This window comes from Acomys minous, assembly GCF_964271855.1.
Source record: "Acomys minous genome assembly, chromosome: 1".
Classification (NCBI taxonomy): Eukaryota; Metazoa; Chordata; class Mammalia; order Rodentia; family Muridae; genus Acomys; species Acomys minous.
The window spans coordinates 151,716,782-151,736,554 of NC_140483.1; the positions used below are offsets into that span (position 1 = coordinate 151,716,782).

At 51.1% G+C, this 19,773-nt stretch overlaps 1 protein-coding gene across 5 annotated transcripts in view; it reads right to left on the bottom strand.

Annotated features, from left to right (window-relative positions):
- Window positions 1-14,659, bottom strand: part of EPB41L4B (erythrocyte membrane protein band 4.1 like 4B) — a 149,143-nt gene extending 134,484 nt beyond the window's left edge. For all 5 annotated transcript variants that reach the window (XM_084776109.1, XM_084776107.1, XM_084776108.1 and 2 more), the window contains exon 1: window positions 14,278-14,659. In XM_084776109.1, coding sequence (XP_084632235.1) covers window positions 14,278-14,583 — 306 coding nt within the window. In that variant the 5' untranslated portion in view covers window positions 14,584-14,659. The remainder of the gene's footprint in view (window positions 1-14,277) is intronic.
- Window positions 14,660-19,773: the final 5,114 nt, after the last annotated feature.

Sequence of the window (19,773 nt, forward strand, 5' to 3'; positions counted from 1 at the left end):
TCTAATGGAGACAGGAGGCAGAGAGACAGGAGAATCCCTGGGAGCTCACAGGCCAGCTAGCCTGATGGGCACACAGCAAACGGTAAAGAGACCCTGCCTCAAACAAGGTGAGGGCCAAGGACCAACACCCAGGGCTGTCCTCTGACCTCCATGGACACCTGCCTCATGCACAAAGACAACACACAAGCTTTCCATTTTTCTTTAGCAGTCTCTTTAAGAGGAGACTACAGGTTTTACTTTAGGTGTCATTGTTTTTAGAGACAGGGTCTCACTATGTAGCCTAGGCTATGTCACGATCCTCCTGTCCCAGCCTCATCAGGACTGAGACTACAGGTATGTACCTCCACACTGAGCTGAGACTACAGGCTTAGTTTGCTCAGCAGCAAAATAGAGGGGGATGGGGGTGGGGAGTGGGTCTCCCCCCTAGCCCCCAATTTTGTGGTTTTCTAGATTCAAAGCTAAACAAGCCCCTAGATCTAGAACAGTAGTGTATCCTGGGAAAGCATTGCCAACACTGCCAACTTTAGCTTCCTCCTGTGCCCATTAAGAGTTCCAACATAAAAGTCTCCTCGTCCTAGTGGATCTGCCACTGGTGGCCCAGATGCCGCACCTGGACTTCATTTCCAAGGCAGCTGGGGCCTCTCCCTGAACCTCTGACCAGCCACCCTCGCTGTCATCAAAGAGGTACTGATGCTGACTAACAGACACAGAACAGGTTGCTCAGGCCTTGGGCTCAAGCCCCAGCCCACAGGGACAATAAAAATGGCTTGCGGCTGATGAAAGCCAGGGATGGGCAGCTGAGAGTGCATGGCAGGTTAATAGCTAACCCTCCCAGGCCTTTCCCAGCTATCAGGTGCCTAGAAGCATATCATAGGCCGGAGAACCCTACCATGGCTAGGAAGATCCCCTGCCTGCTTTAGACGAGGCAGACAGTGAAGCCTCGGGGAGAGCGTACAGGCCAAGTGAGTGGGTGTCACCAAGAAAATCTTAGAGAGCTTCTTTGCCGGAAGCTGCCTGGTTGATAATCTTGCCATGGGCTGGAGGGAGCAGTGAGCCTTCCCAGGCAGCGGGGGAAAAGCAAATCCACCCCAGAACCAGGCTCTGGACCGGGCGTGGGCTTTGGGGAGCATCGCTGGCTCCAGGAAGCCTAACACTTCTCATTCTAGTTGTCCCATAATTAGCTGGCCCCACGCTCTCTGCAGTGTCCTCTGGCTCTGCGCTCCCTGAAACACCCTGGCACACCCACCTGGGAAACACAGAAAAGGCTTGCAGAGGGACCTTTAAGGGTAAGGGGTACCCAGGCAGGAGGGAACAGGATAAAGAAGTGTCTACCTAGGAGCTGCTGATGAACCGGAGAGCAGACAAGAAAAAAAGAAGCCATTCCTTCCTCACATCTACGGAGAGGGATTCGGACCTCTTCCAAGAGGCAAGATCAGTGGGAAAAGACTAGGCTTCCTGGCAGGCAGAGAGCAAGGAGCAGGGACAGGGACATGTTGCTTCAAGCCTCCACGCCTTTGCTTGTGCTGCTCCAGCCACGGAAAGCTGATCCCCCGGTTGCTCTTGGGGTGCAAAGCTTCTCCATGGTATGGTCCATTCACCCAGGAGTTTCTTCTCATCCCGTGGTCCCACCTGAGGCCTTCCTGCTGCGCATCTACATCAGGTGTAGTTACTTTCCTCCACCCATGCTTTCTAAGCACCAGAAGCCTGTCCCAGTGATGGATATGTCCTAATTTAGGTGCCTTAAATGCAACCAGTTGCCAGGGCGACCAAATGTCGCAAAATCCAGAAAACTAGGGACATATACAGGACAGATGTCTTGGCTTCTTCAACAGACACATGGTTTAAAAAAAAAATTAAACTGAAAGAGGAGAGAGGTCGAGACAACTACCTCATGGAGACTGTCAAGAAGGCGCAATAAAGCGACTTTGCTAAAAAACCAAGGAAAGTCTTGACATAAGCTAAATACATGATACATAAAAAGCAACTGTTACATTACACTGAAATGTTTTTTTATGGGTACCTTTTAAAGTGTAGCCTTATCTTCCAGAGACACCTAAGGAAGTACATGTTTGAAATGGCATACGTGAAATTTATTTTAGAGTCACTGGGGAGGGCCAGTATGCCTGGGTAAATACCGAATTCTAATGATCTAGAACTTAAGAGTTCATTATACAGTCCTGAGGTGACAGTCAGTAAGGTGCTTTCTTTAAAGGCATGAGGCCCCAGCTCAATCTCTAAAACCTACCTATAAAGGCCAAGTACAGTGGCACACACTTGTAATACCCTGGTGCTGGGAAAGCAAACTGGCAGATCCTTGGGCTCCCTAGCCAGCCAGATTAGCAGTATCCAGGCCAATAAAAGACTCTGTCTCACAAACAAACAAACAAACAAACAAAAAACCCAATGTGGCTTGAGAGCTGGCTCACTGGGTAACCGCACACAGGCATACATGCACTCATGCACGCACACACGCATGCACGCACACACACATGCACACAGGTAAGCAAACATTAAAAACCAAAAACCAAGGTGGATAGCACCTGAGGAATAGCACCCTAAACTGTCCTCTGGCCTCCACAAGCAGATGCACTCATGTACACACACACCCATACATATGGACCAGTACACACACACACACACACACACCACACATACACACGTGCGCGCATGCACATGGTGCACGCACATCAGCAGCTCACACTGAGGGACAGCAGCTCACACTGAGGGACAGTGGAGTCGGACACTAACAGCTCAGTGAGAGAGGCTGCCAAGGAAGCCTGGGGACTGGGTGTTCTCTGAGGGCGGGGCTAAGTGGGTCTCATGAAGGAGTGGGTGTGAAGGTGAGAGAACACAACACAATGGCAGCTCACAATGACAGCACAAGGCAGGTAGAAATCACACTGCGGGGCATTGTTCCAGAAGGAGGTCCAGGTGACTAACAACCACTTAATCCCACCACTAGCGGGAGGGGGGATGGAGGGTGGGGGGGTGAAGGCGGAGTGGGGTGTGAGGGCGCTGGCTCAGGAGCCAGCATTCGGGAGGACCTGCTCAGCATTCGGGAGGACCTGGTTCAATCCCACAAGCAATATGGCACTCCCACTGGTCCACAGTCACACAGCAAAAAAGCTGCAGCATGCTTGACACTACTGAAGAAGGGATCCCTGGTGCCTTTGCAAGCTTTTGGGATGCTGCGAAACAACTTGACAGAACTTTAAGAGGCCCAGCTCACCCCCACCCCACCTCCCCTGGTGGGTATGCATCCTGCAAAAGACACTTGCACAATGCACACCTGGGGACCAAGCCAAGGAGGTTTGACAAAGTGGGTGGGTTTTTTTTCCCCTCCAAAATAGCTCTAAACTGAAAACATCCCAACGTCTCCAAAGGATCCATTATAGTTACGTAACAGAGTAACTGATGAGCAGCTAGCACCCCAGGTACCTCATCATCACGGATGGTTCTCACTCCCAAGGCTAAATGAAAAACAACCTCAGCTCACAGTACAAGAAACTATCGACTCGCTGCTTAGGGAATGTCCTTAAGCAAAAAGAAGGGACGAAAGGCAAGCTTCAGGAAAGAGCAGGAACGCAGCCCAGCAGAGCACTGCAGAGAGAGCCATGTCTGCACAGGGGATTGGTCTGTGCCGAGTACAAGGATCTTCATTGTATTGTTTCTATTCAAATTCTTCCTGTTCTGCAACAGCTGACCAGACAAGGTGGCTCACAGCTAGCTCTGGGGAGGCTGAGGTTAGGAGGAGCCATGCGAGTGTGAGACCGGCACGGGCTACAGAGTGAGCTCACCTCCCATGACCACACTAAGATGGCATGAGAACATACCAAGCACAGAGCAAGTCCCGAGGGAGATGCCACAACTCCAACAGCCAGAAGGGTAAGGGCACAGCGGGTAAAGATAACCGCTGCCAAGCCCGAGGATCCGAGTTTGATTCCCCGGGAATTCACGCAGGAGAAGGAACGCACAAACTCCTCCAAGTTGTCTTCTGCCTGCCGAACATGTACCACGGCACATGCACACACCCTCTCATCCCCAAACACACACTAATTATTTAATTAACTAATTTAAATAAGATAAAAGCAAGAAACAAGGGCTGAGGGCATCTGCAGCTCCAAAGACAGCAGCACTGTTGAATGGGGAGGAGTGAGGTGATGCAGTCCAAAACCCATACAGTTCTCTGACTTGGATAAATGGATAAACAATACGAAGTGTACAGGCTACAACTGGGAGGGTCGCTGCTAGATGATACAGGCCTTACACAAAAGGGCTGATGATGTAGGATTCTACTTAATGAGATGAGAGCAGACAACCTCAAAGGGACCAAAAGTAAACTGGTGGTCACCAGTCGGTGGTGGCGCGCATCTGTAATCCCAGCACACAGGAGGCAGAGGCAGGCAGATCTTTGTGCGTTGGAGGCCAGCGTGGTCTACAGAGTGAATCCAGGACCTGAAGAAGGTGGGAACCAGGAGCTGGGATATGTACCTGAAAGCGAGGACGGGTAAGCTGGGCCTTTTAATACTAAGTAAAGTTGGTTTTGAGCATCCCCCAAACATATAAAAGCAGGGGGTAGAGAAAGAGGGGTGTGTGTGTGTGTGTGTGTGTGAGAGAGAGAGAGAGAGAGAGAGAGAGAGAGAGAGAGAGAGAGAGAGCGCGAGCACGTGTGCGCGGACGCACACACGCAGGGTGAGGGAGATGGAGAGTTAGTGTTCAAATGGGGCTGAAATTTCCATTTCAAAAGAGAAAATTGTCTAGAGATGAATGGTATAATAAGTATACACTTAAAATTGTCAAAATGGTAAATTCTATGTTACCCTTATGAGTTTTGAACAGTTGTACTTCATAATAGGTACAGCTGAACAAGGAAGCAGGCAGTGAATCGACACTATCACGCCACTCAAAAGCTAGGGTCATGATGCAGATGATAATAATCAGAGGACCTGGGCATGGAAGAGCATCACAGAGCCAAGAGATGTCACTTCTGCAGACACTTGTGGATGTATGTTCAGAAAGACCAGCAAGGTGAATGTCCTAGGACCAAGCTCAGCTTTGGGCACCAAAAAAAAAAAAAAAAAAAAAAAAAAAAAAAAAAATCACTGAGTGGTCCCATGCTAGGACAGAACCCTGAGGAATCTTCCAGTTTTGTCTTGTTTTGTTTGTTTTTTTGAGACAGGATTTCTCTGTGTAGCTAGCCCTGGCTGTCCTGGAACTCACTTTGTAGACCAGGCTGGCCTCAAGCGCACAGAGATCCACCTGCCTCTGCTTCCTGAGCTCCATCACTGCCCAGCTTCCAGTTCTTAACTATAAGAAGAAAAGGCTGTGCACACTGCCAGCTAGGACTGGGGTAAAGATCCAGAAAAACACAAAACAAACAAAACAAACAAAAACAAAAAAACGGTTCAGAGGCAGCACAGAGAACCCAAACTCCAGAGACAGAGAGAAAGAGTGGTGAAGCAGAGTTAGGGAAGCTTGCGTTCCTCTCTGAGAGTTCCCAGGAGCACACGGTAAAACAGGAGGGCTGGAGGAAGCAATGGGAAAGGAGTCCAGAAACCCAGACTGGATCTGGATGGACCACATTAACCGGGCACGTGGCCTGTGGCCATCTGCTCTCTGGAAACCCCCTGGAAGGAGAAGGCAATACCTCACCAGGCAAGGCCATTAAAGAAATGACATAAATTCTGTGAGCCTGGGAGGCAGGGTGCTTAACAGGCAGGAGAGCAGATGCTGTGCCTGTCAACCTCCAACCCCCAGAGACAGACAAGGCAGAGGCAGGTATTACTCACTTGCCACACACAGAGAGGCAGGGCAGACTTAAGTCAGTGAGAAGCAAATGGTGAGAAGCTCAGGAAGCGTGCAAAGCTGCAAAACGTTCTGCTAAGTAAAGGACAGGCCCAGCAATGGAGACGACTTGCCTGGCCATGTACAGAGCCTCGGGTTCAACTCCCAGGCTACAAAACAAACCAAAACAAAACCTGCCATGCTCATCAGCCTGTACACAAAAGCAGGCAGACTAAAAGGAACAAAGGGCAACCCAGCAGGATGGGGAGTTGGAAAGTGGTTTTCTTGATGACAGTTTCAATGTTGCTCTACTAGGCACGTCTTCAGGAAGACTACTTTTGGCCCAGGTATTGAAGAATTGCATTCAAGTCAGAAGAGCCAGGCGTGGTGGCTCACACCTTTGATCCCAGTACTCAGGAGGCAGAGGCAGGCAGATCTCTGTGAGTTAAGAGTGAGGTCCAGGACAACTAGTGCTACACAGAGAAACCCTATCTTGAAAAACAAATAACAAACAAAACCAACCACAACAAAAAATTAAGAACTCAACCAGTCTACCATAGACATGAACTCAGGGTCTGGGACGCACTAAGCGGCAGAAGAAATTTTCATGAGACGCTGGGCCCCCCATGCACCTGTGGACCTGTGAGCCCTGGACAAGCTCAGAGCCACTCACCCATCCCATGCCCAGCTGAGCTTTCACAGAGTTCTCAGACCATGTCCTGCACACTCTGTGCCTGAAGCTGGACCTTGCTAGCTGTGTGGCTCTGGGCAAGTTTCCTAACTTGCCAGCTAAGCCAGACTCACCTGTAAAACTCTGGGGAAAACAGTCATGCTTCGTGAGCTTCCAGAAGGATAATCCCAGGAGCCCTGAGCACAGATCCAGGTGCTCACGCACTTCAAAAGTCCCTCACAAGGGACACAGTCAGAGTTTACAGTCCTCCATACCAGCCCAGGAGCCCAGGCAGTGAGTTCTCGCCTCCCTGCTCCCATTCCCCCATGCATTTGCACCTGCTGCCCAGATACCCCCCAGCAAAACACAACAGCTGCACTCCTATGCATCCTTTGGGGCAGCCCCACTCACTGTGGGCATCAAAGCTTTCCCAACTCCACCACACAGCTCCGTGGCTCCTCCCTCGTACTGCTTCCCATGGGGTTACATGACTACCATTGACTATAACTCAAGAAATGCCATGCGCCCCCCACCCCCAACACACAGGAAGAGCTCCACGGGCCTTTGTTAACTACAGAAAATTGACCCTACACAAGCAAAAACACTTTGGAAAACGACTTTTGTAAATGGACATGAAACTCAAGTGAGATGAGGGGTTAGCTGGAGAGGAACCACAGAGGGCAAAGATAAGAGATCAGAGACTCTGGGGTGGAAGGACCACAGGCAAGGCTCCAGCTCTGGCTAGATAAGGACTGCAACCTCCCTACCCTAGGTTAATTTCTGTTGCCCAAATCGGTGTTCAAGGGTCCTGGAGGTATCTTCTGGGGTACCCACAAAGGCTGTTGTTATCCTTGAGTTTTACAGGAGAGAGTATGGGTTTAGCTGGCAAGTTAAGAAACAAAAAGCAGCTTAGGAGAGACAAGGTTTATTTGAATTCACAATTCCAAGTTATAGGAGCTTGAAGCAACCAGCCCCAGCCACAGTCAAGAGCAGAGAGAGAATGAATGCACGCACGCTTGCTACCCAGGGGAGCCAAACCTGAGGGCTGGTGCTGTTCACATGGAGGCTGGTCTTCTCATATCAATTAACATGACACAGACAGACAGACAGACAGACAGACAGACAGACAGACAGACACACACACACACACACACACACACACACACACACACAGCCCGGGAGGGTCAGGCCTGATTCAGACAACCCCTCACTGAGAGAAAATCCCAGCTCTCAAGTGTCAAGTTGGCAATTAAGACTAACCACTGCCCTCTTCCAGCTAAGGGTCCCTGGGGAACCTGGCAACAGGAGGAAGAGTGGGGGGGACAGGGAAGTGCTTCTCACCCAGGCAGTGAGCTCAGACGACCACAGCATAATATGGTCCTGGAATGTGATGAGAGGAGGCCCTCCGCTTCACCCTAAGACCCTCTCCAAGTGACTCATTTAAGTTCATCGCTCAAAATACACATTTCCATATCAATACAAATGGAAAATCCAGGTGGAGACAGAGCGCAGTGTCACCAGTGGTTCCAAGCTCTTCGTGAAATCTGAGAAGCTGTTTAACATCTCCAGCCTCTCCATGTTTTCTAATCCTTCTGCTGGCAACTTGTTCTAACTGTGAGATCAAAGAGAGGGTGGGACGTACACACCCACCTGAGGAAACGCACTGAGGAATCGGCAGGTGACGCTGGCAGTAGACGGCTGACTCGGGGAAAGGAGTAGCGACCCCTTCTGAAGACGGTTTTTCTCTGGGTAGAACAGAGTAGCAGAATGGGACTCTACAGCCAGCCAAAGAGGGAAGGGCAGACATTGGAGGGGGAGGATCTCTATGGTTACCACGGTAAAAGTTTGCTAAATTTCCACACAAGGAGATAAGGGAAGCCGGGTGACGGTGGCGGACGCCTTTAATCCCAGCACTTGGGAGGCAGAGGCAGGTGGATCTATGTGAGTTCAAGGCCAGCCTGGTCTACAGAGCGAGTTCTAGGACAGCTAGAGCTACACAGGGAAACCCTGTCTCAAAAAACAAGGAGGTGGGGGGGGAGGAGAAAGAAGAAGAGGAGGAGGAGGAGGAGGAGGAAAAGAAGGAAAAGTAAGTGCACCTCCATGGCCTTCTGCCATTTAAAAACCAGGGGCAGAAAGAACTCAATGGGATTATGCACATGGAAGTATTTATCTAGCTAATGTTTACAGGGGAGCTCCCACTCGCCAACCACACCCCTCCCTCTCTCACACTGACTGGTGTGGCACCAGCTTCAGGGACCTACTCTCTACCACGTCCTACCATGAAAGGATGCCTACCACTCACCCCTCTCACTCAGCTTATCTTTTATAATAAAGGCATCCTTTACAGAAACAACACAAGCTCATGACCCATGGGGACAGACACCCAAGGCTCCCCAGGGTCCCATGGAAGGTCTGGCAAAGGGTGGGGCAAATGCCACAGGGTCATCATTTACCAATATCTATTTATAGGAAAAGACCTGGAGCAGGCAAAGCAGCTGAGGCAGCCAGACCTTGGGGGTTTTCTTTGTGCACCCTCATTCTCCCCACAACGGAAGGGGAGAGGGGGGCCTGTCATCCACGCATGCTCCACACTGGCACCTTGCCTTTCCCCCACCCTCACCTGATCCCACCTCAGAGCTGCCCTGGGGCCCTCTGCCCCCTCTCCACAGCCCAGCTGGCACCAAACCCCTCCCACAGCCCAGCCTCTACTCTACTGCAGCAAAAGCAGGCTCTCTCAAGCACAGGCCAGAGACTGCACACACGCACACGCACATACTCACACTCCCATAGAGGGTTTAATGCACAGCGCAGTTGCCTTGGACTGTCACCAGAGCTACAGTGTATGATAAACAACAGTTACCAGCATCATCTGCAGTGCAGGGTTATGAACAACCAGGAGCTCAGTTCCCTGAAATTCTGAACCCAGAATGCTAGGGGTTAACTCAGTGGATTTTTAAAAATTGTGTGTGTGTGTGTGTGTGTGTGTGTGTGTGTTTTGCCTGCACGTATGTCTGCGCACCACCTGTGTGCCAGGTTGAGAGCCATGGGTCCTCCGGAACCACAGTGACAAATGGTTCTGGGCTGCTAGGTTATGGAACCTGGGTCCTTTGGAAGAACAGCCAATGTTCTTAATTGCTGAAGCCTCTCCAGCTCTGCAAATATTTGTTTGAGGAAAAAAATAATACACACACACACACACACACACACACACACACACACACAATTTTCTTCAGATGGACTGAAAACATTTAACCCATGCCTGCAGTCCCAGCACCAGAAAAAGGCTGAGGCAAGAGGATCACCGGGAATTCCAAACTGAGCAACACAGTGAGACCATCTTAAATTTAAAAAAAAAAAAAAGAAGACAGTGAATGAGAAAGCCTGCCTTACTTCCACCTGTCAGAAACACATCTCCCCGGTTTCTACAGAGGTAAGACTACTGGTTCTAACACTACAACCTAGTCCTTCAGGCTAGCTCACCCCATGCCTTCCTGGAGCACCCATTCCATCTCCGCTCTTCAGAGAGTGACTAAAGGGAAGCCACTTTACGCCCTCTGGCCTCAGTCACCCATGCAACGATGGCTGGGGATGTGCTCTTTCGGTTCCTAAATAAGGCATATGATGTTTCCTTATGCTGGCCCATGTTTGTTCTACCAGTCCTTCTAAGCCTGTGCCAAGGCTTCTTTTCTCTTGCAAAGGGAAGCTTTTTTGTTTGCTTGTTTTGTTTGTTTTTGGTTTTTTGATTTTTAGAGACAGGGTTTCTCTGTGCAGCCTTGGCTACCTTGGACTCTCTTCGTAGACCAGGCTGGCCTCGAACTCACAAAGACCCACCTGCCTCTGCCTCCCTCAGTGCTGGGATCGCCTGGCCCAAAGTGAAGCTTTTTTTTTTAGAAGGCATTCCTCACATAGCATCCTGCTCCCAAGCCCACTAAAAAGGGCCAATTAATGCGAAGCCCTCCTGCTACAGCTCACTTTTTTTTTCTAAAGTTCATATTACAATTAAAAAACAAAAAACAACTTCCCCTTGGGGCTAGAGAGATGGCTCAGCGGTTAAGAGCACTGACTGCTCTTCCAGAGGTCCTGAGTTCAATTCCCACGGTGGCTCACAACCATCTATAATGTGATCTGATGCATACTGTATACATAATAAATAAATCTTAAAAAAAAAAAAACAACTTCCCCACATTTCAAAGAAAAAGAGAAGCTTATAAAATTTTAACTTTTTAGCAAACCCCCAATGTCTTGCTGTTTACTGAGGCATTCTAATTTGTTCTTAAGCATTTCATCTTAAATTGGTTTCCCATTTTAAAAACAAGGAAACCAATGCTCAGAACTGAAGTTGCCCAAGATGGCACAGTCGGGCTCTAAGGTAACACTGAAACTCTCCACGTTTGCACAGTACCCAGATACAGTGAGAGCAACTGTGCCAAATGCTACACTGGCCAACCAGCCTTCCCCTGCAAGGCATGGCGGGAGTGCTAACTGGCAAACCACTCTCTCCAACAGCTTTCTTTGCACACGGGGCTGCTGAAAGATTGCACGCACACACTCACGCAAGGCAACAGAGGCGGGGCTGAGCAGAAGCCGCCCAAGCACAAGCGATGCCAGGGATTTAGTCAACAGAGAGCTAATACGAGTCAACAGTGGGTGCCACTGCCAAGCACACCATCCAGTGGGATCTACAGGCGCATTCATAGAAGGAAAGCTCCTGGCTCCCTCAGACCAGACCACACCTGAAGGCTGTGCATGGCTGGATAACAGAAGGGAGGTACCCTCTGTGGGAGGGCCAGGTTTCTGAAAAGAAATGGCTCTGGGTGGCACTGTGGGTGTCACCCAGAAGCTGGGCTTATACACCAGGCCCACTTTGGAATGCACATTATAGACGGAGTCTTAAAAGACCTCTTCATTCATTTTCCACCCCAAGACGGAGAAAACTGACTGTCAACAGGAAGGACTCCACAGGCATGACAGCAGATTCAACCAATCAAACCAGCCAACTCCAAGTCTGTTGGGAAGGGGACTCACTAGGAAAATGACAGTGGCATCTTCCTTTATTGATGGTGACAACTGGACCACAGCTTTGCCAAGTGACAGTGGACTTAAGATGCTATCATTTCAAGCATCAAAAACTTCCTCCCTACCCCACAGCCCACTGTGCCCCACCTCAACCTCTTGGAGCATCTCGTAACTCAAGAGTACAAAAACCATCTTTCCAATATGTCTTCCAAGAGCCTCCCAGCCATATCTCACTGACCTTTGTGTTTACAGCAAGTGGCTTGGCACAGTCAAGACACCCCATAAACGATGAGTAACTGCACTGAGGTGCCACAGCCTGGTCATATTGAGGGCGTTACTGTGTTTGAGGCCATTTTAGAACACAAGTGTCTGTCCTCAGAGGGTCTAATAAAAAGGTTTATGACAACACCATTTTTGTATGCTGAGCAAAGGAATTCTTGAAGCTAAAGCCACCAGAGGGTTTTAATTACAAAGGAGCCATACTTAGTCTGGCCTGGTCCCTGGGTCTCTACGGAAGCGATGCAGCACAGAAGGTGGCTTAGGGGTCAAAGGTAATGTGACAAGCAGCCGGGCAAGGCCAGAACCCAGGAAGCGGTAAACATTCAGAGGCCGAGGAACAAGCACAAAAGGGGTCAAATGCCTAGAAAGTAGGCACAGAAAGGGAATCAAGTAAGTGGGTCTAAGGAACAGCACAAATACTACAAATTCACAGGGGAGCCAGCCGCCTGGCGCTAAACCTAGTAACTAGGAAAATTAATTACAGAAACTAGCACTCAGATCTGGGAAGATCAGTGGAGAGTGAGTGATGTGATTCTAATATCTAATAAATCTTTAAATCAACGAGCCATGTTCACCGGTAATTTTTCTTCATCTTCCTTCCATGAGAGCTCACAGGACAAAGCCAGCGTTGGTTTTTATTTGTCGATGGACATGGTGCACGATCATATGTCTGTATGTATAAATAAAACCTGAGGTTCATTAAATCACTTATCTTTTAAAAAAAATCAAAAAGATCTGCCATCAGTAGGAAACCCCGAGATGGAGGGATTCATCTGTGCCCTTTATAAAAAAAAAAAGGAAGAAACCTTTTAGGAAGCCAGAGTTCCCTTCCCCCACTCGGCCCCAACAGCTGCAGTAAGTCAGCGCCCCAACCTGTTCATTTGTGTACCTGTTTGGACCTCTTTAGCACACAGGCACTTTACTCCGTTTGCAATTTTTCATCTCAGAAACGCCACTTAAGCCTGTCGCACAAACCTGACAGTAGCAATACATTTTATAAGCCAATTATCCCCGGGGAACAGACAAGAAAACCACCCGGCAAGGAAAACGAACAAAGTTCCCAAGGATAGCATTCCTCTGCCAGATGCAAACTGCGCCACATCCTCTCCCAACCCAAGCTGCCCACTCACCTAGTCCCTGCTCCCCTGCTCTCACGCCGCCGCTGCCTCTCTCTCCTAGCTGCATGAGAGCTGGAGAGCCCTCACTCTTGCGGAGCAGTGCCATGAATGCTTTTTAAAAAGACAACCCGCTCTGGGTTAGGGAATGTTGGCACCTTCTCTATGAAAAGGCCCCGCAAGGATATTTTCATGACAAAATGCTCTCCTATGGAGCACAGGAACCACAAAAATGAAACTACCATAAATTGAAACCGTCTCCAAATTAAACCCACTAGAAGAAGCAAGCATTGGAGCCCAGACCAGGAAGGCTGATTTTCCCATCGGAGACCCTTTACTGGTTAAGAGCTCTCTCCTTTAGTCCTGAGAATTCCTGCCACCCGGTTACAGAATGTCCGGAGGCCTAAACGCTCCGGACAATCTGTAACTCATGTAAAGCTCAATTAACTGCGGTGTCTTCAGTCATGCCCAAGGATTCCCGAAGGCACCGTCTGCCGCAGCGCCTTGTGTACAGTGGGCACCCGTTGAGTGCATCGGTTTGCCGCGATCTGACTGCCCTTTCGGCCAGAAAGGCTCTTTTGGCGGCTGGACTCGCTGCTGGAGATACTGGCGCTGGCCTGGCTTGTCACTGGAACTGGGCCCGGGTGCAACCACCTGTGGGGTGTGTGGCTGGGACACAGGCCCTTGGCCCTACCACCCTGGGATTTCCTGCACGCCCCACGCACACTGTCCGGTTTGGGAGGGACTCGGTAAGGCAGTCCAGAGAGGGGCCCGGGCTAACTTCCAGCACCCCAAGGCTTCTCTGTCCGTTCCAATTTGACCTGACCTGAGAGTTTGCTCCCAAGTCGCTACACCCCCAGCGAGGTTGTGAACCAGGGGGCTCTTTGGGATAGGAGTGTGGGCCACCCATAGGGGATCCGCAGAGGGCAGAGAGGGCAAAACTGTTCCCTAGCTCTCTTCCCAAACTTGGGGCACCTGCTGGGTTTTTTCTCCAGTGCCTCAAGGCCTGACACCAAAAGTGGGATACCCCCGAGCAGCCCTGCGTCGCTTGAAAAATTCTACTCAACCCAGCTTCGGAAGGCGAACATTGGCAGGGAATGCGGGCCACCTGCGCCAAGGGGAGGGGACGTAGGGACGTGGGGACAGTGAGCCATCGGGTAGAGGTGAGGCCCAAAAAACCTAGGTGAACACCAATGAAGCCCCAACCCTGCCGTGCAAGGTGCCAAAGACTGGGCCCCGGAGCGTACCCCGGCTAGTGGTCTGGGAGGGTTCAGGGCTTGAGGGACTGACAGAGATGGGGGAGGGGTCCCCAAAGAGCGCCCTGGGAAGCTTCCCAGAGAGAATACTGGGGCAGGGGGCTCTGCCCCCAAAGGGTGCAGGCTGTCAGTGCCCTGCACGCGCCGCGACACTCACCGGCAGGTCCACGCTCACTTCGGTTCCGTCGAGTAGAAAGACTCGGCAGTAGAGGGTGGCCTTGGCAGCTCCGGAGGCAGAGATGTGCACAGCCGCGCCGCCGGTCAGCAGGGGCCCGCCGCCGGCCGGGAACACGCTGCCCCCGGGCGCGGCGGGCAGCACCGAGGAGCCAGTGACGGCGGCCGGGCCCCCTCGCGGCCCCCCGTCGCGCTCGTCCCCCAGCCCGGCGGCCCCGCGCCCCGCCGCGCCCCGCGCGTAGCGCTGCATGGAGCGGCGGCCAAAGGTCCGGCGCAGGAACCGCAGCATCCTGGCCGGGGGCGCCCCCTGCCTCCGCCCCCTGCGCTGCCGCTGCGCCGCCGCCCGGGAGCGCCCGCCGCCGCCGCCGCCGTCAGTGCCCGCCGCGCCGCGCCGCCTCCCGCGGGCTGCGGCCCGGGGCTCGCTCCCGCCCCAGCCGAGGCCGAGGCCGCGCTCCGGCCGCCCGCCGGGCGCGTCGGCCGGGCCAGCGCCCGGCGCGAGTAGCCGCGCGGGAGAGAGCGCGCACGGGCGGCCCGGGGGACCGTCCCGCTGCTGTCGCCGCCGCGCGCTTGGGCAGGTCGCTCGGTGCCAGCTGCTGCGTGTCCGCTGCACCTACCCCCCGCTTCTCGAAGAGCGCTGCGGGGGGGACCCGGCTGCGGGCTGCTCCCGCGCCGCGCGCCGGCCGAGGGCCAGCCGGAGCCAAGCGCCTGCGTGCTCCCGGCGCGCTCGCTCCCACTCGTGCCGCGCCCGGCCGGAGGAGGCCCCCGCCGAGCGCCCGCTCTCGGGGCGCCTTTTCCTTGCGCCCGCAGCCCCCGCCTCCCACCTGGGAGGGCTGCACCTCCAGTCGCCGCCGCCGGCACTGCAGCACGCCCTCCTCCCCCGGGGCTGCGCCGGGCTTGTGCTGCCCCCTGCCGGCCCGAGCGCCCCCTGCTGTTGTAGGTGCGCTCACGTGCTTACACGTAGGTGAGCACACACGTGTTTCCGGGCTCCCAGGACCCCCCGAGAAGTCCGAGAGTTCCCCCTCCTTGGTCGGATAAAGACAAAGCTGCCTCCTTCCTTGAAAAACTTGCACCTGGAGCAAAGAAAAACAAGTCTCTTTCTAAAAGAAAAACCAAACCACCAACAGCACTCAGTTTCCCCTTTTGCAGAAGAGGTGGAGTAGGCGACCTAGAAGGTCCCCTGCGACTTAATTAAATTCTGTCAGTTTACACATCTCAGCCCTGGCTGCCGCTTTAACCTTCCAGTCCAATGAACCCGTTCCAAATAAGAAAATTGAGGCCTGTGAGGAGGGGAAGTACTTTTCCGTACTCCCGGCAGACACCCTGCTTCAAGGACCTCGCTCATGCCCAGAATTAAGGCAAGTGTCTGCATAAGCAATTGCTGCTGAGAAGGTTGGTCAAGGTTGGACACACTTCTGGGAAGTGAAGTAGATCCGGGGCCATGAGAATCAATTGCATAGGGCACATGGAGAGGAAACCGGGGACGGCGATTTACCAACGCAGCAACGCCCACAGGCTCGGGGTTTGCCCACGGACAAGCGATTGTCCCTGGCTGCTGCGTGAGAAATGTGGGAAAAGGGGCTGAAAGGAGGCCCAGCCTTTGGGGGGAATAACACTACTGTTTATCAGGCCCTAATTTTGTGCCAGTCACTATGCTAAGCCCTTCCTATATGTCTTAATTTTGGCTTGTTTGCATATATATGTGTTATTATCCCGATTGTACAAAGGAGGAAACGGAGCTTTAGAGAGTTTAAGAGACAGACAGACAACCTCGCTGACTGAGCTCCAGAGCTATTGGCGGAACACGGAACATGAATGGCAAGAGAGTGACAAGTTCAGAGAGAGCTGGAGGAGAAATGGCCTCAGCAGAACAGACAAAGAAGACAAAGAATGAATGTAGGAGACATTCCAAAAACAGTCATTTCCTGAAAAACAGCCGTTATCTCAGATTTCATCATTTGCATCTTCACTAACCCTCACTCCAGCTCTCCCCATTGGTCTACGCATTCCTGCGCACCTGAATGGAGTTTGGAGCTTAGGTTTGTGCTAGGCTTGCCGAAGGCCTGAGAGCTGCCCGGCATTCATTCTAGGATATTAAGGGACCACCCATGTGACAGTGTCCTCTGAGAGGCATCTACAATAAGCCATTGGACACCCACTCTGCTCTCACCTCCACCACAAGATTTACCAGACATTATGAACACGTTGGTGTAGCCCAGGTCCTCCAGCCAGGTTCTAAGATATCTCCAGGAGCATTTCAGTAGAATGAATAACCCCACTCAAAGGCAGCCACCGTCGCATTTTACATTTGCATTGCTGTGTTTTACCATACTTAGTCAAAGGGGGCTTTGTTCTATGATTGAATTTTTTAAAAGGTTGAAGTGGGGAAGGGGGTTAACTCACTATTATAATCAATGGAATCAAAAGGGACTTTATTGGGAGACAGGAGGGTCAGAGTGAGAGAGCCATGGCAAAGGCAACAGCTGTCAAAATAAGGGTTGGGGGCTGGAGAGATGGCTCAGTGGCTAAGGGCACTTACTGCTCTTCCAGAGGACCCAGGTTCAAATCTCAGCACCCACATGGCAGCTCACAACTGTCTGTAATTCCAAGATTTGACCGTCTCACATAGACAAATGTGCAGGCAAAACACCAATGCACATAAAATAAAAATAAATAAATAAGGGTCCCGAAGCTAAGGGATACAGGCACACTCTAGAATATTGGTTTTCAACCTGTGAGTTGCATGCACACATACCTTGGAGTTGCATATCAGATAATTATCTACATTACAATTCATAACAGTAGTAAAATTACAGTTATGAAGTAATGAAAATAATTTTGATTGGGGGGTCACCACAACATGAGGAACTGCATTTAAAGGGTCACAGCATTAGGAAGGTTGAGAACCACTGTTCTAGAAGCAAGAAAGGTAAGGAGTGGGCTATACCCTAGAGTCCAGAAGGAATGCAACACTGACTTCAGCCTGTAAGATCCACCTCGGCCTCCAGAATGGCAAAATAACACCTCCATATTGTTTCAAGCCACTGTATCTGTGGTTCTTTATGTCAGCCAAGTAGGAAGTAAGGCAGGCGCACCGTGTGATGTCACTTTGGAGCATCACAGCTTCCCGAGCCACCCATCTCACGAGCATCATCTGGGTATGTGGGTGGTTATGCAGAGACTCTCTCCTGTTGAACTCAGGCCCCATTAATACAAGACATTTTTTTTATTCATCTGTGCATTCCCAGGAAGCACCTAGGCCACGCTGCTCACCAGATGCTGGCTGACTGTCCACAAGGTAACACTTCCTCTTCCTAGTGGCTCTCCAGGGCACACATCGAGATTTCCTCTTTGAGGAGAAGGAAGGTGAGTGGAGCCTCACACGGGTGACACTGTTCAGACCCAGCGGCTGCTGACCATGTGGTTGCACCATGGCTGTTGTGTCCGGCTCTGTCCCCTAATGGATCTCAGCTCATTTAGCTCCTACATGGAGGGGAGACACACATGCAGGCATCGCTCTAACAGTGGTTCTTGTCGCTAAGGTTTCAACCTCAGAATTTCAACATTTAATGAGCAAACCTGGGTTTTACAGTTGCAGCACTGTACACTCTATAGCTGCCCGTTCTCAGGCATTGTCTTCAGACCCTGAAGTTCCCAGCTCTCTTACCTAACATCTATAGCCAGCTCTTTAAAGATTTGAATTCTCTTCCCTTGGGCGTCCTTTATGAGTAGTCAGCCAGAACTGCCCGCATATGGATGCATCGTTCCTTTTTATCTACTTGTGTGTATGTGTTGGTGTACATGTGTGTATGTGTTTGTGTGTGTACATGTGTGTGTTGGTGTGTACATGTGTGCATGTGTTGGTATGTGCATGTGTCTGTGTGTGTACATGTGTGTATGATTATGTACATGTGTGTATGTGTGTGCATGTGTGTACATGTGTGTTTGTGTATGTACATGTGTGTGGTTATGTACATGTGTATATGTTTGTGTGTACATGTGTGTATGCCTTTGTGTGTACAAGTGTGTATGTGTTTGTGTGTATACATGTGTGGATGTGTTTGTATGTATATATGTTTGTGTGTGTACACATATATATGTGTGTACATGTGTGTATGCATTTGTGTGTACATGTGTGTATGTGTTGGTGTGTGTACATGTGTGTATGCATGCAGAAGCCAAAGGCTGATGATGGGTGTTTTCCTCAGTCACCCTCTACCTGTCTGGCTGAGCCTGAAGCTCACTGACTCAGATAGCCTAAGCAACCGAGAAGTCCCAGGGACCCAGTCTTCTCAACTTCCCCAACACTTGGATTACAGGCATGTGCTGCCATGCTTGGCGTGGTCCCACTCCTACCACTCTCTGGGATGAGATTTGCAGGGTTGGACCCGGCACCACCCCTGCCCTGCTGCGGACTGGCCCCAGCCCCAGGATGAGATTTGCAGGGTTGGACCCGGCACAACCCCTGCCCTGCTGCGGACTGGCTCAGGCCCCACAGCCCCCTTGCCGTCTCCATGTTACAGCTCATGCGTTCCTCTCTGCCCGAGCTCCCAGGCACTTGCGACTGCACCTGTCTCTACTCAGAGGTTCTGTGCTGTCAACAAACCTTGACATTTCCTATAGACCTACCCCCCTCTGGTGTGATCACATCATTAATTAAATACTCTTCAGCCTTTTTTTCTAAAGAACTTCTAGAAATGTACCATTTGACCCAATCCTTTGTTTCCTGGATTGAGGCTCAATATAACTGTCCCTGAATCCCACTGGGCTTCTGTCCCTCCCCCGAGACCAAGACTGCACTTCAGTGTTGGTTCTTACTTACTCCTTTGGAACTTTAGTCTTTCTATAACATTCTTTGAGATTATTATGTGATACAAAGTCTTTATGTAAATGTTGCATACATAGCAGCTTGGCCTTTCAAGGATGTGTGGATGTGCACATGTGAGCACTTTAGATGTCACTCCTGAGACAACGCCCACTTGAACCTATCTCATCATCCTGCAACTTTTTATTTGCTGGTGTTGTTGTTTGAAACAGGGTTTCTCTGTGTAGCCTTAGCTGTCCTGGACTCACTTTGTAGACCAGGCTGGCCTCGAACTCACAACAATCCACCTACCTCTGCCTCCCAAGTGCTGGGATTAAAGGCGTGCGCCGCCGCCGCCGCCGCCGCCGCCGCCACCACCACCACCACCCGGCCTATCCTTCAACTTTTTGATTGGACTTGGCCAGTAAAGCCAAGGGATCTACCTCTTACCATCTCCCCAGGACTGGAGTTACAAGTGCTTGCTATGCTACGAGCTTTTTAAAGTCTATTTAAAGTGGGTTCTGGGAATCAAACACAGGTACTATGCCTAAGCCCTTTTCCAACTGAGCTCTCTCCCCAGCTCCCACATGCCAGCCTCTTCTTTCATGGAGAGGACAGCTGTGGTTTCAATACCAAGCTAATGTCCATTTTCCTTCTTTGAGTTACCATACAGAGCCA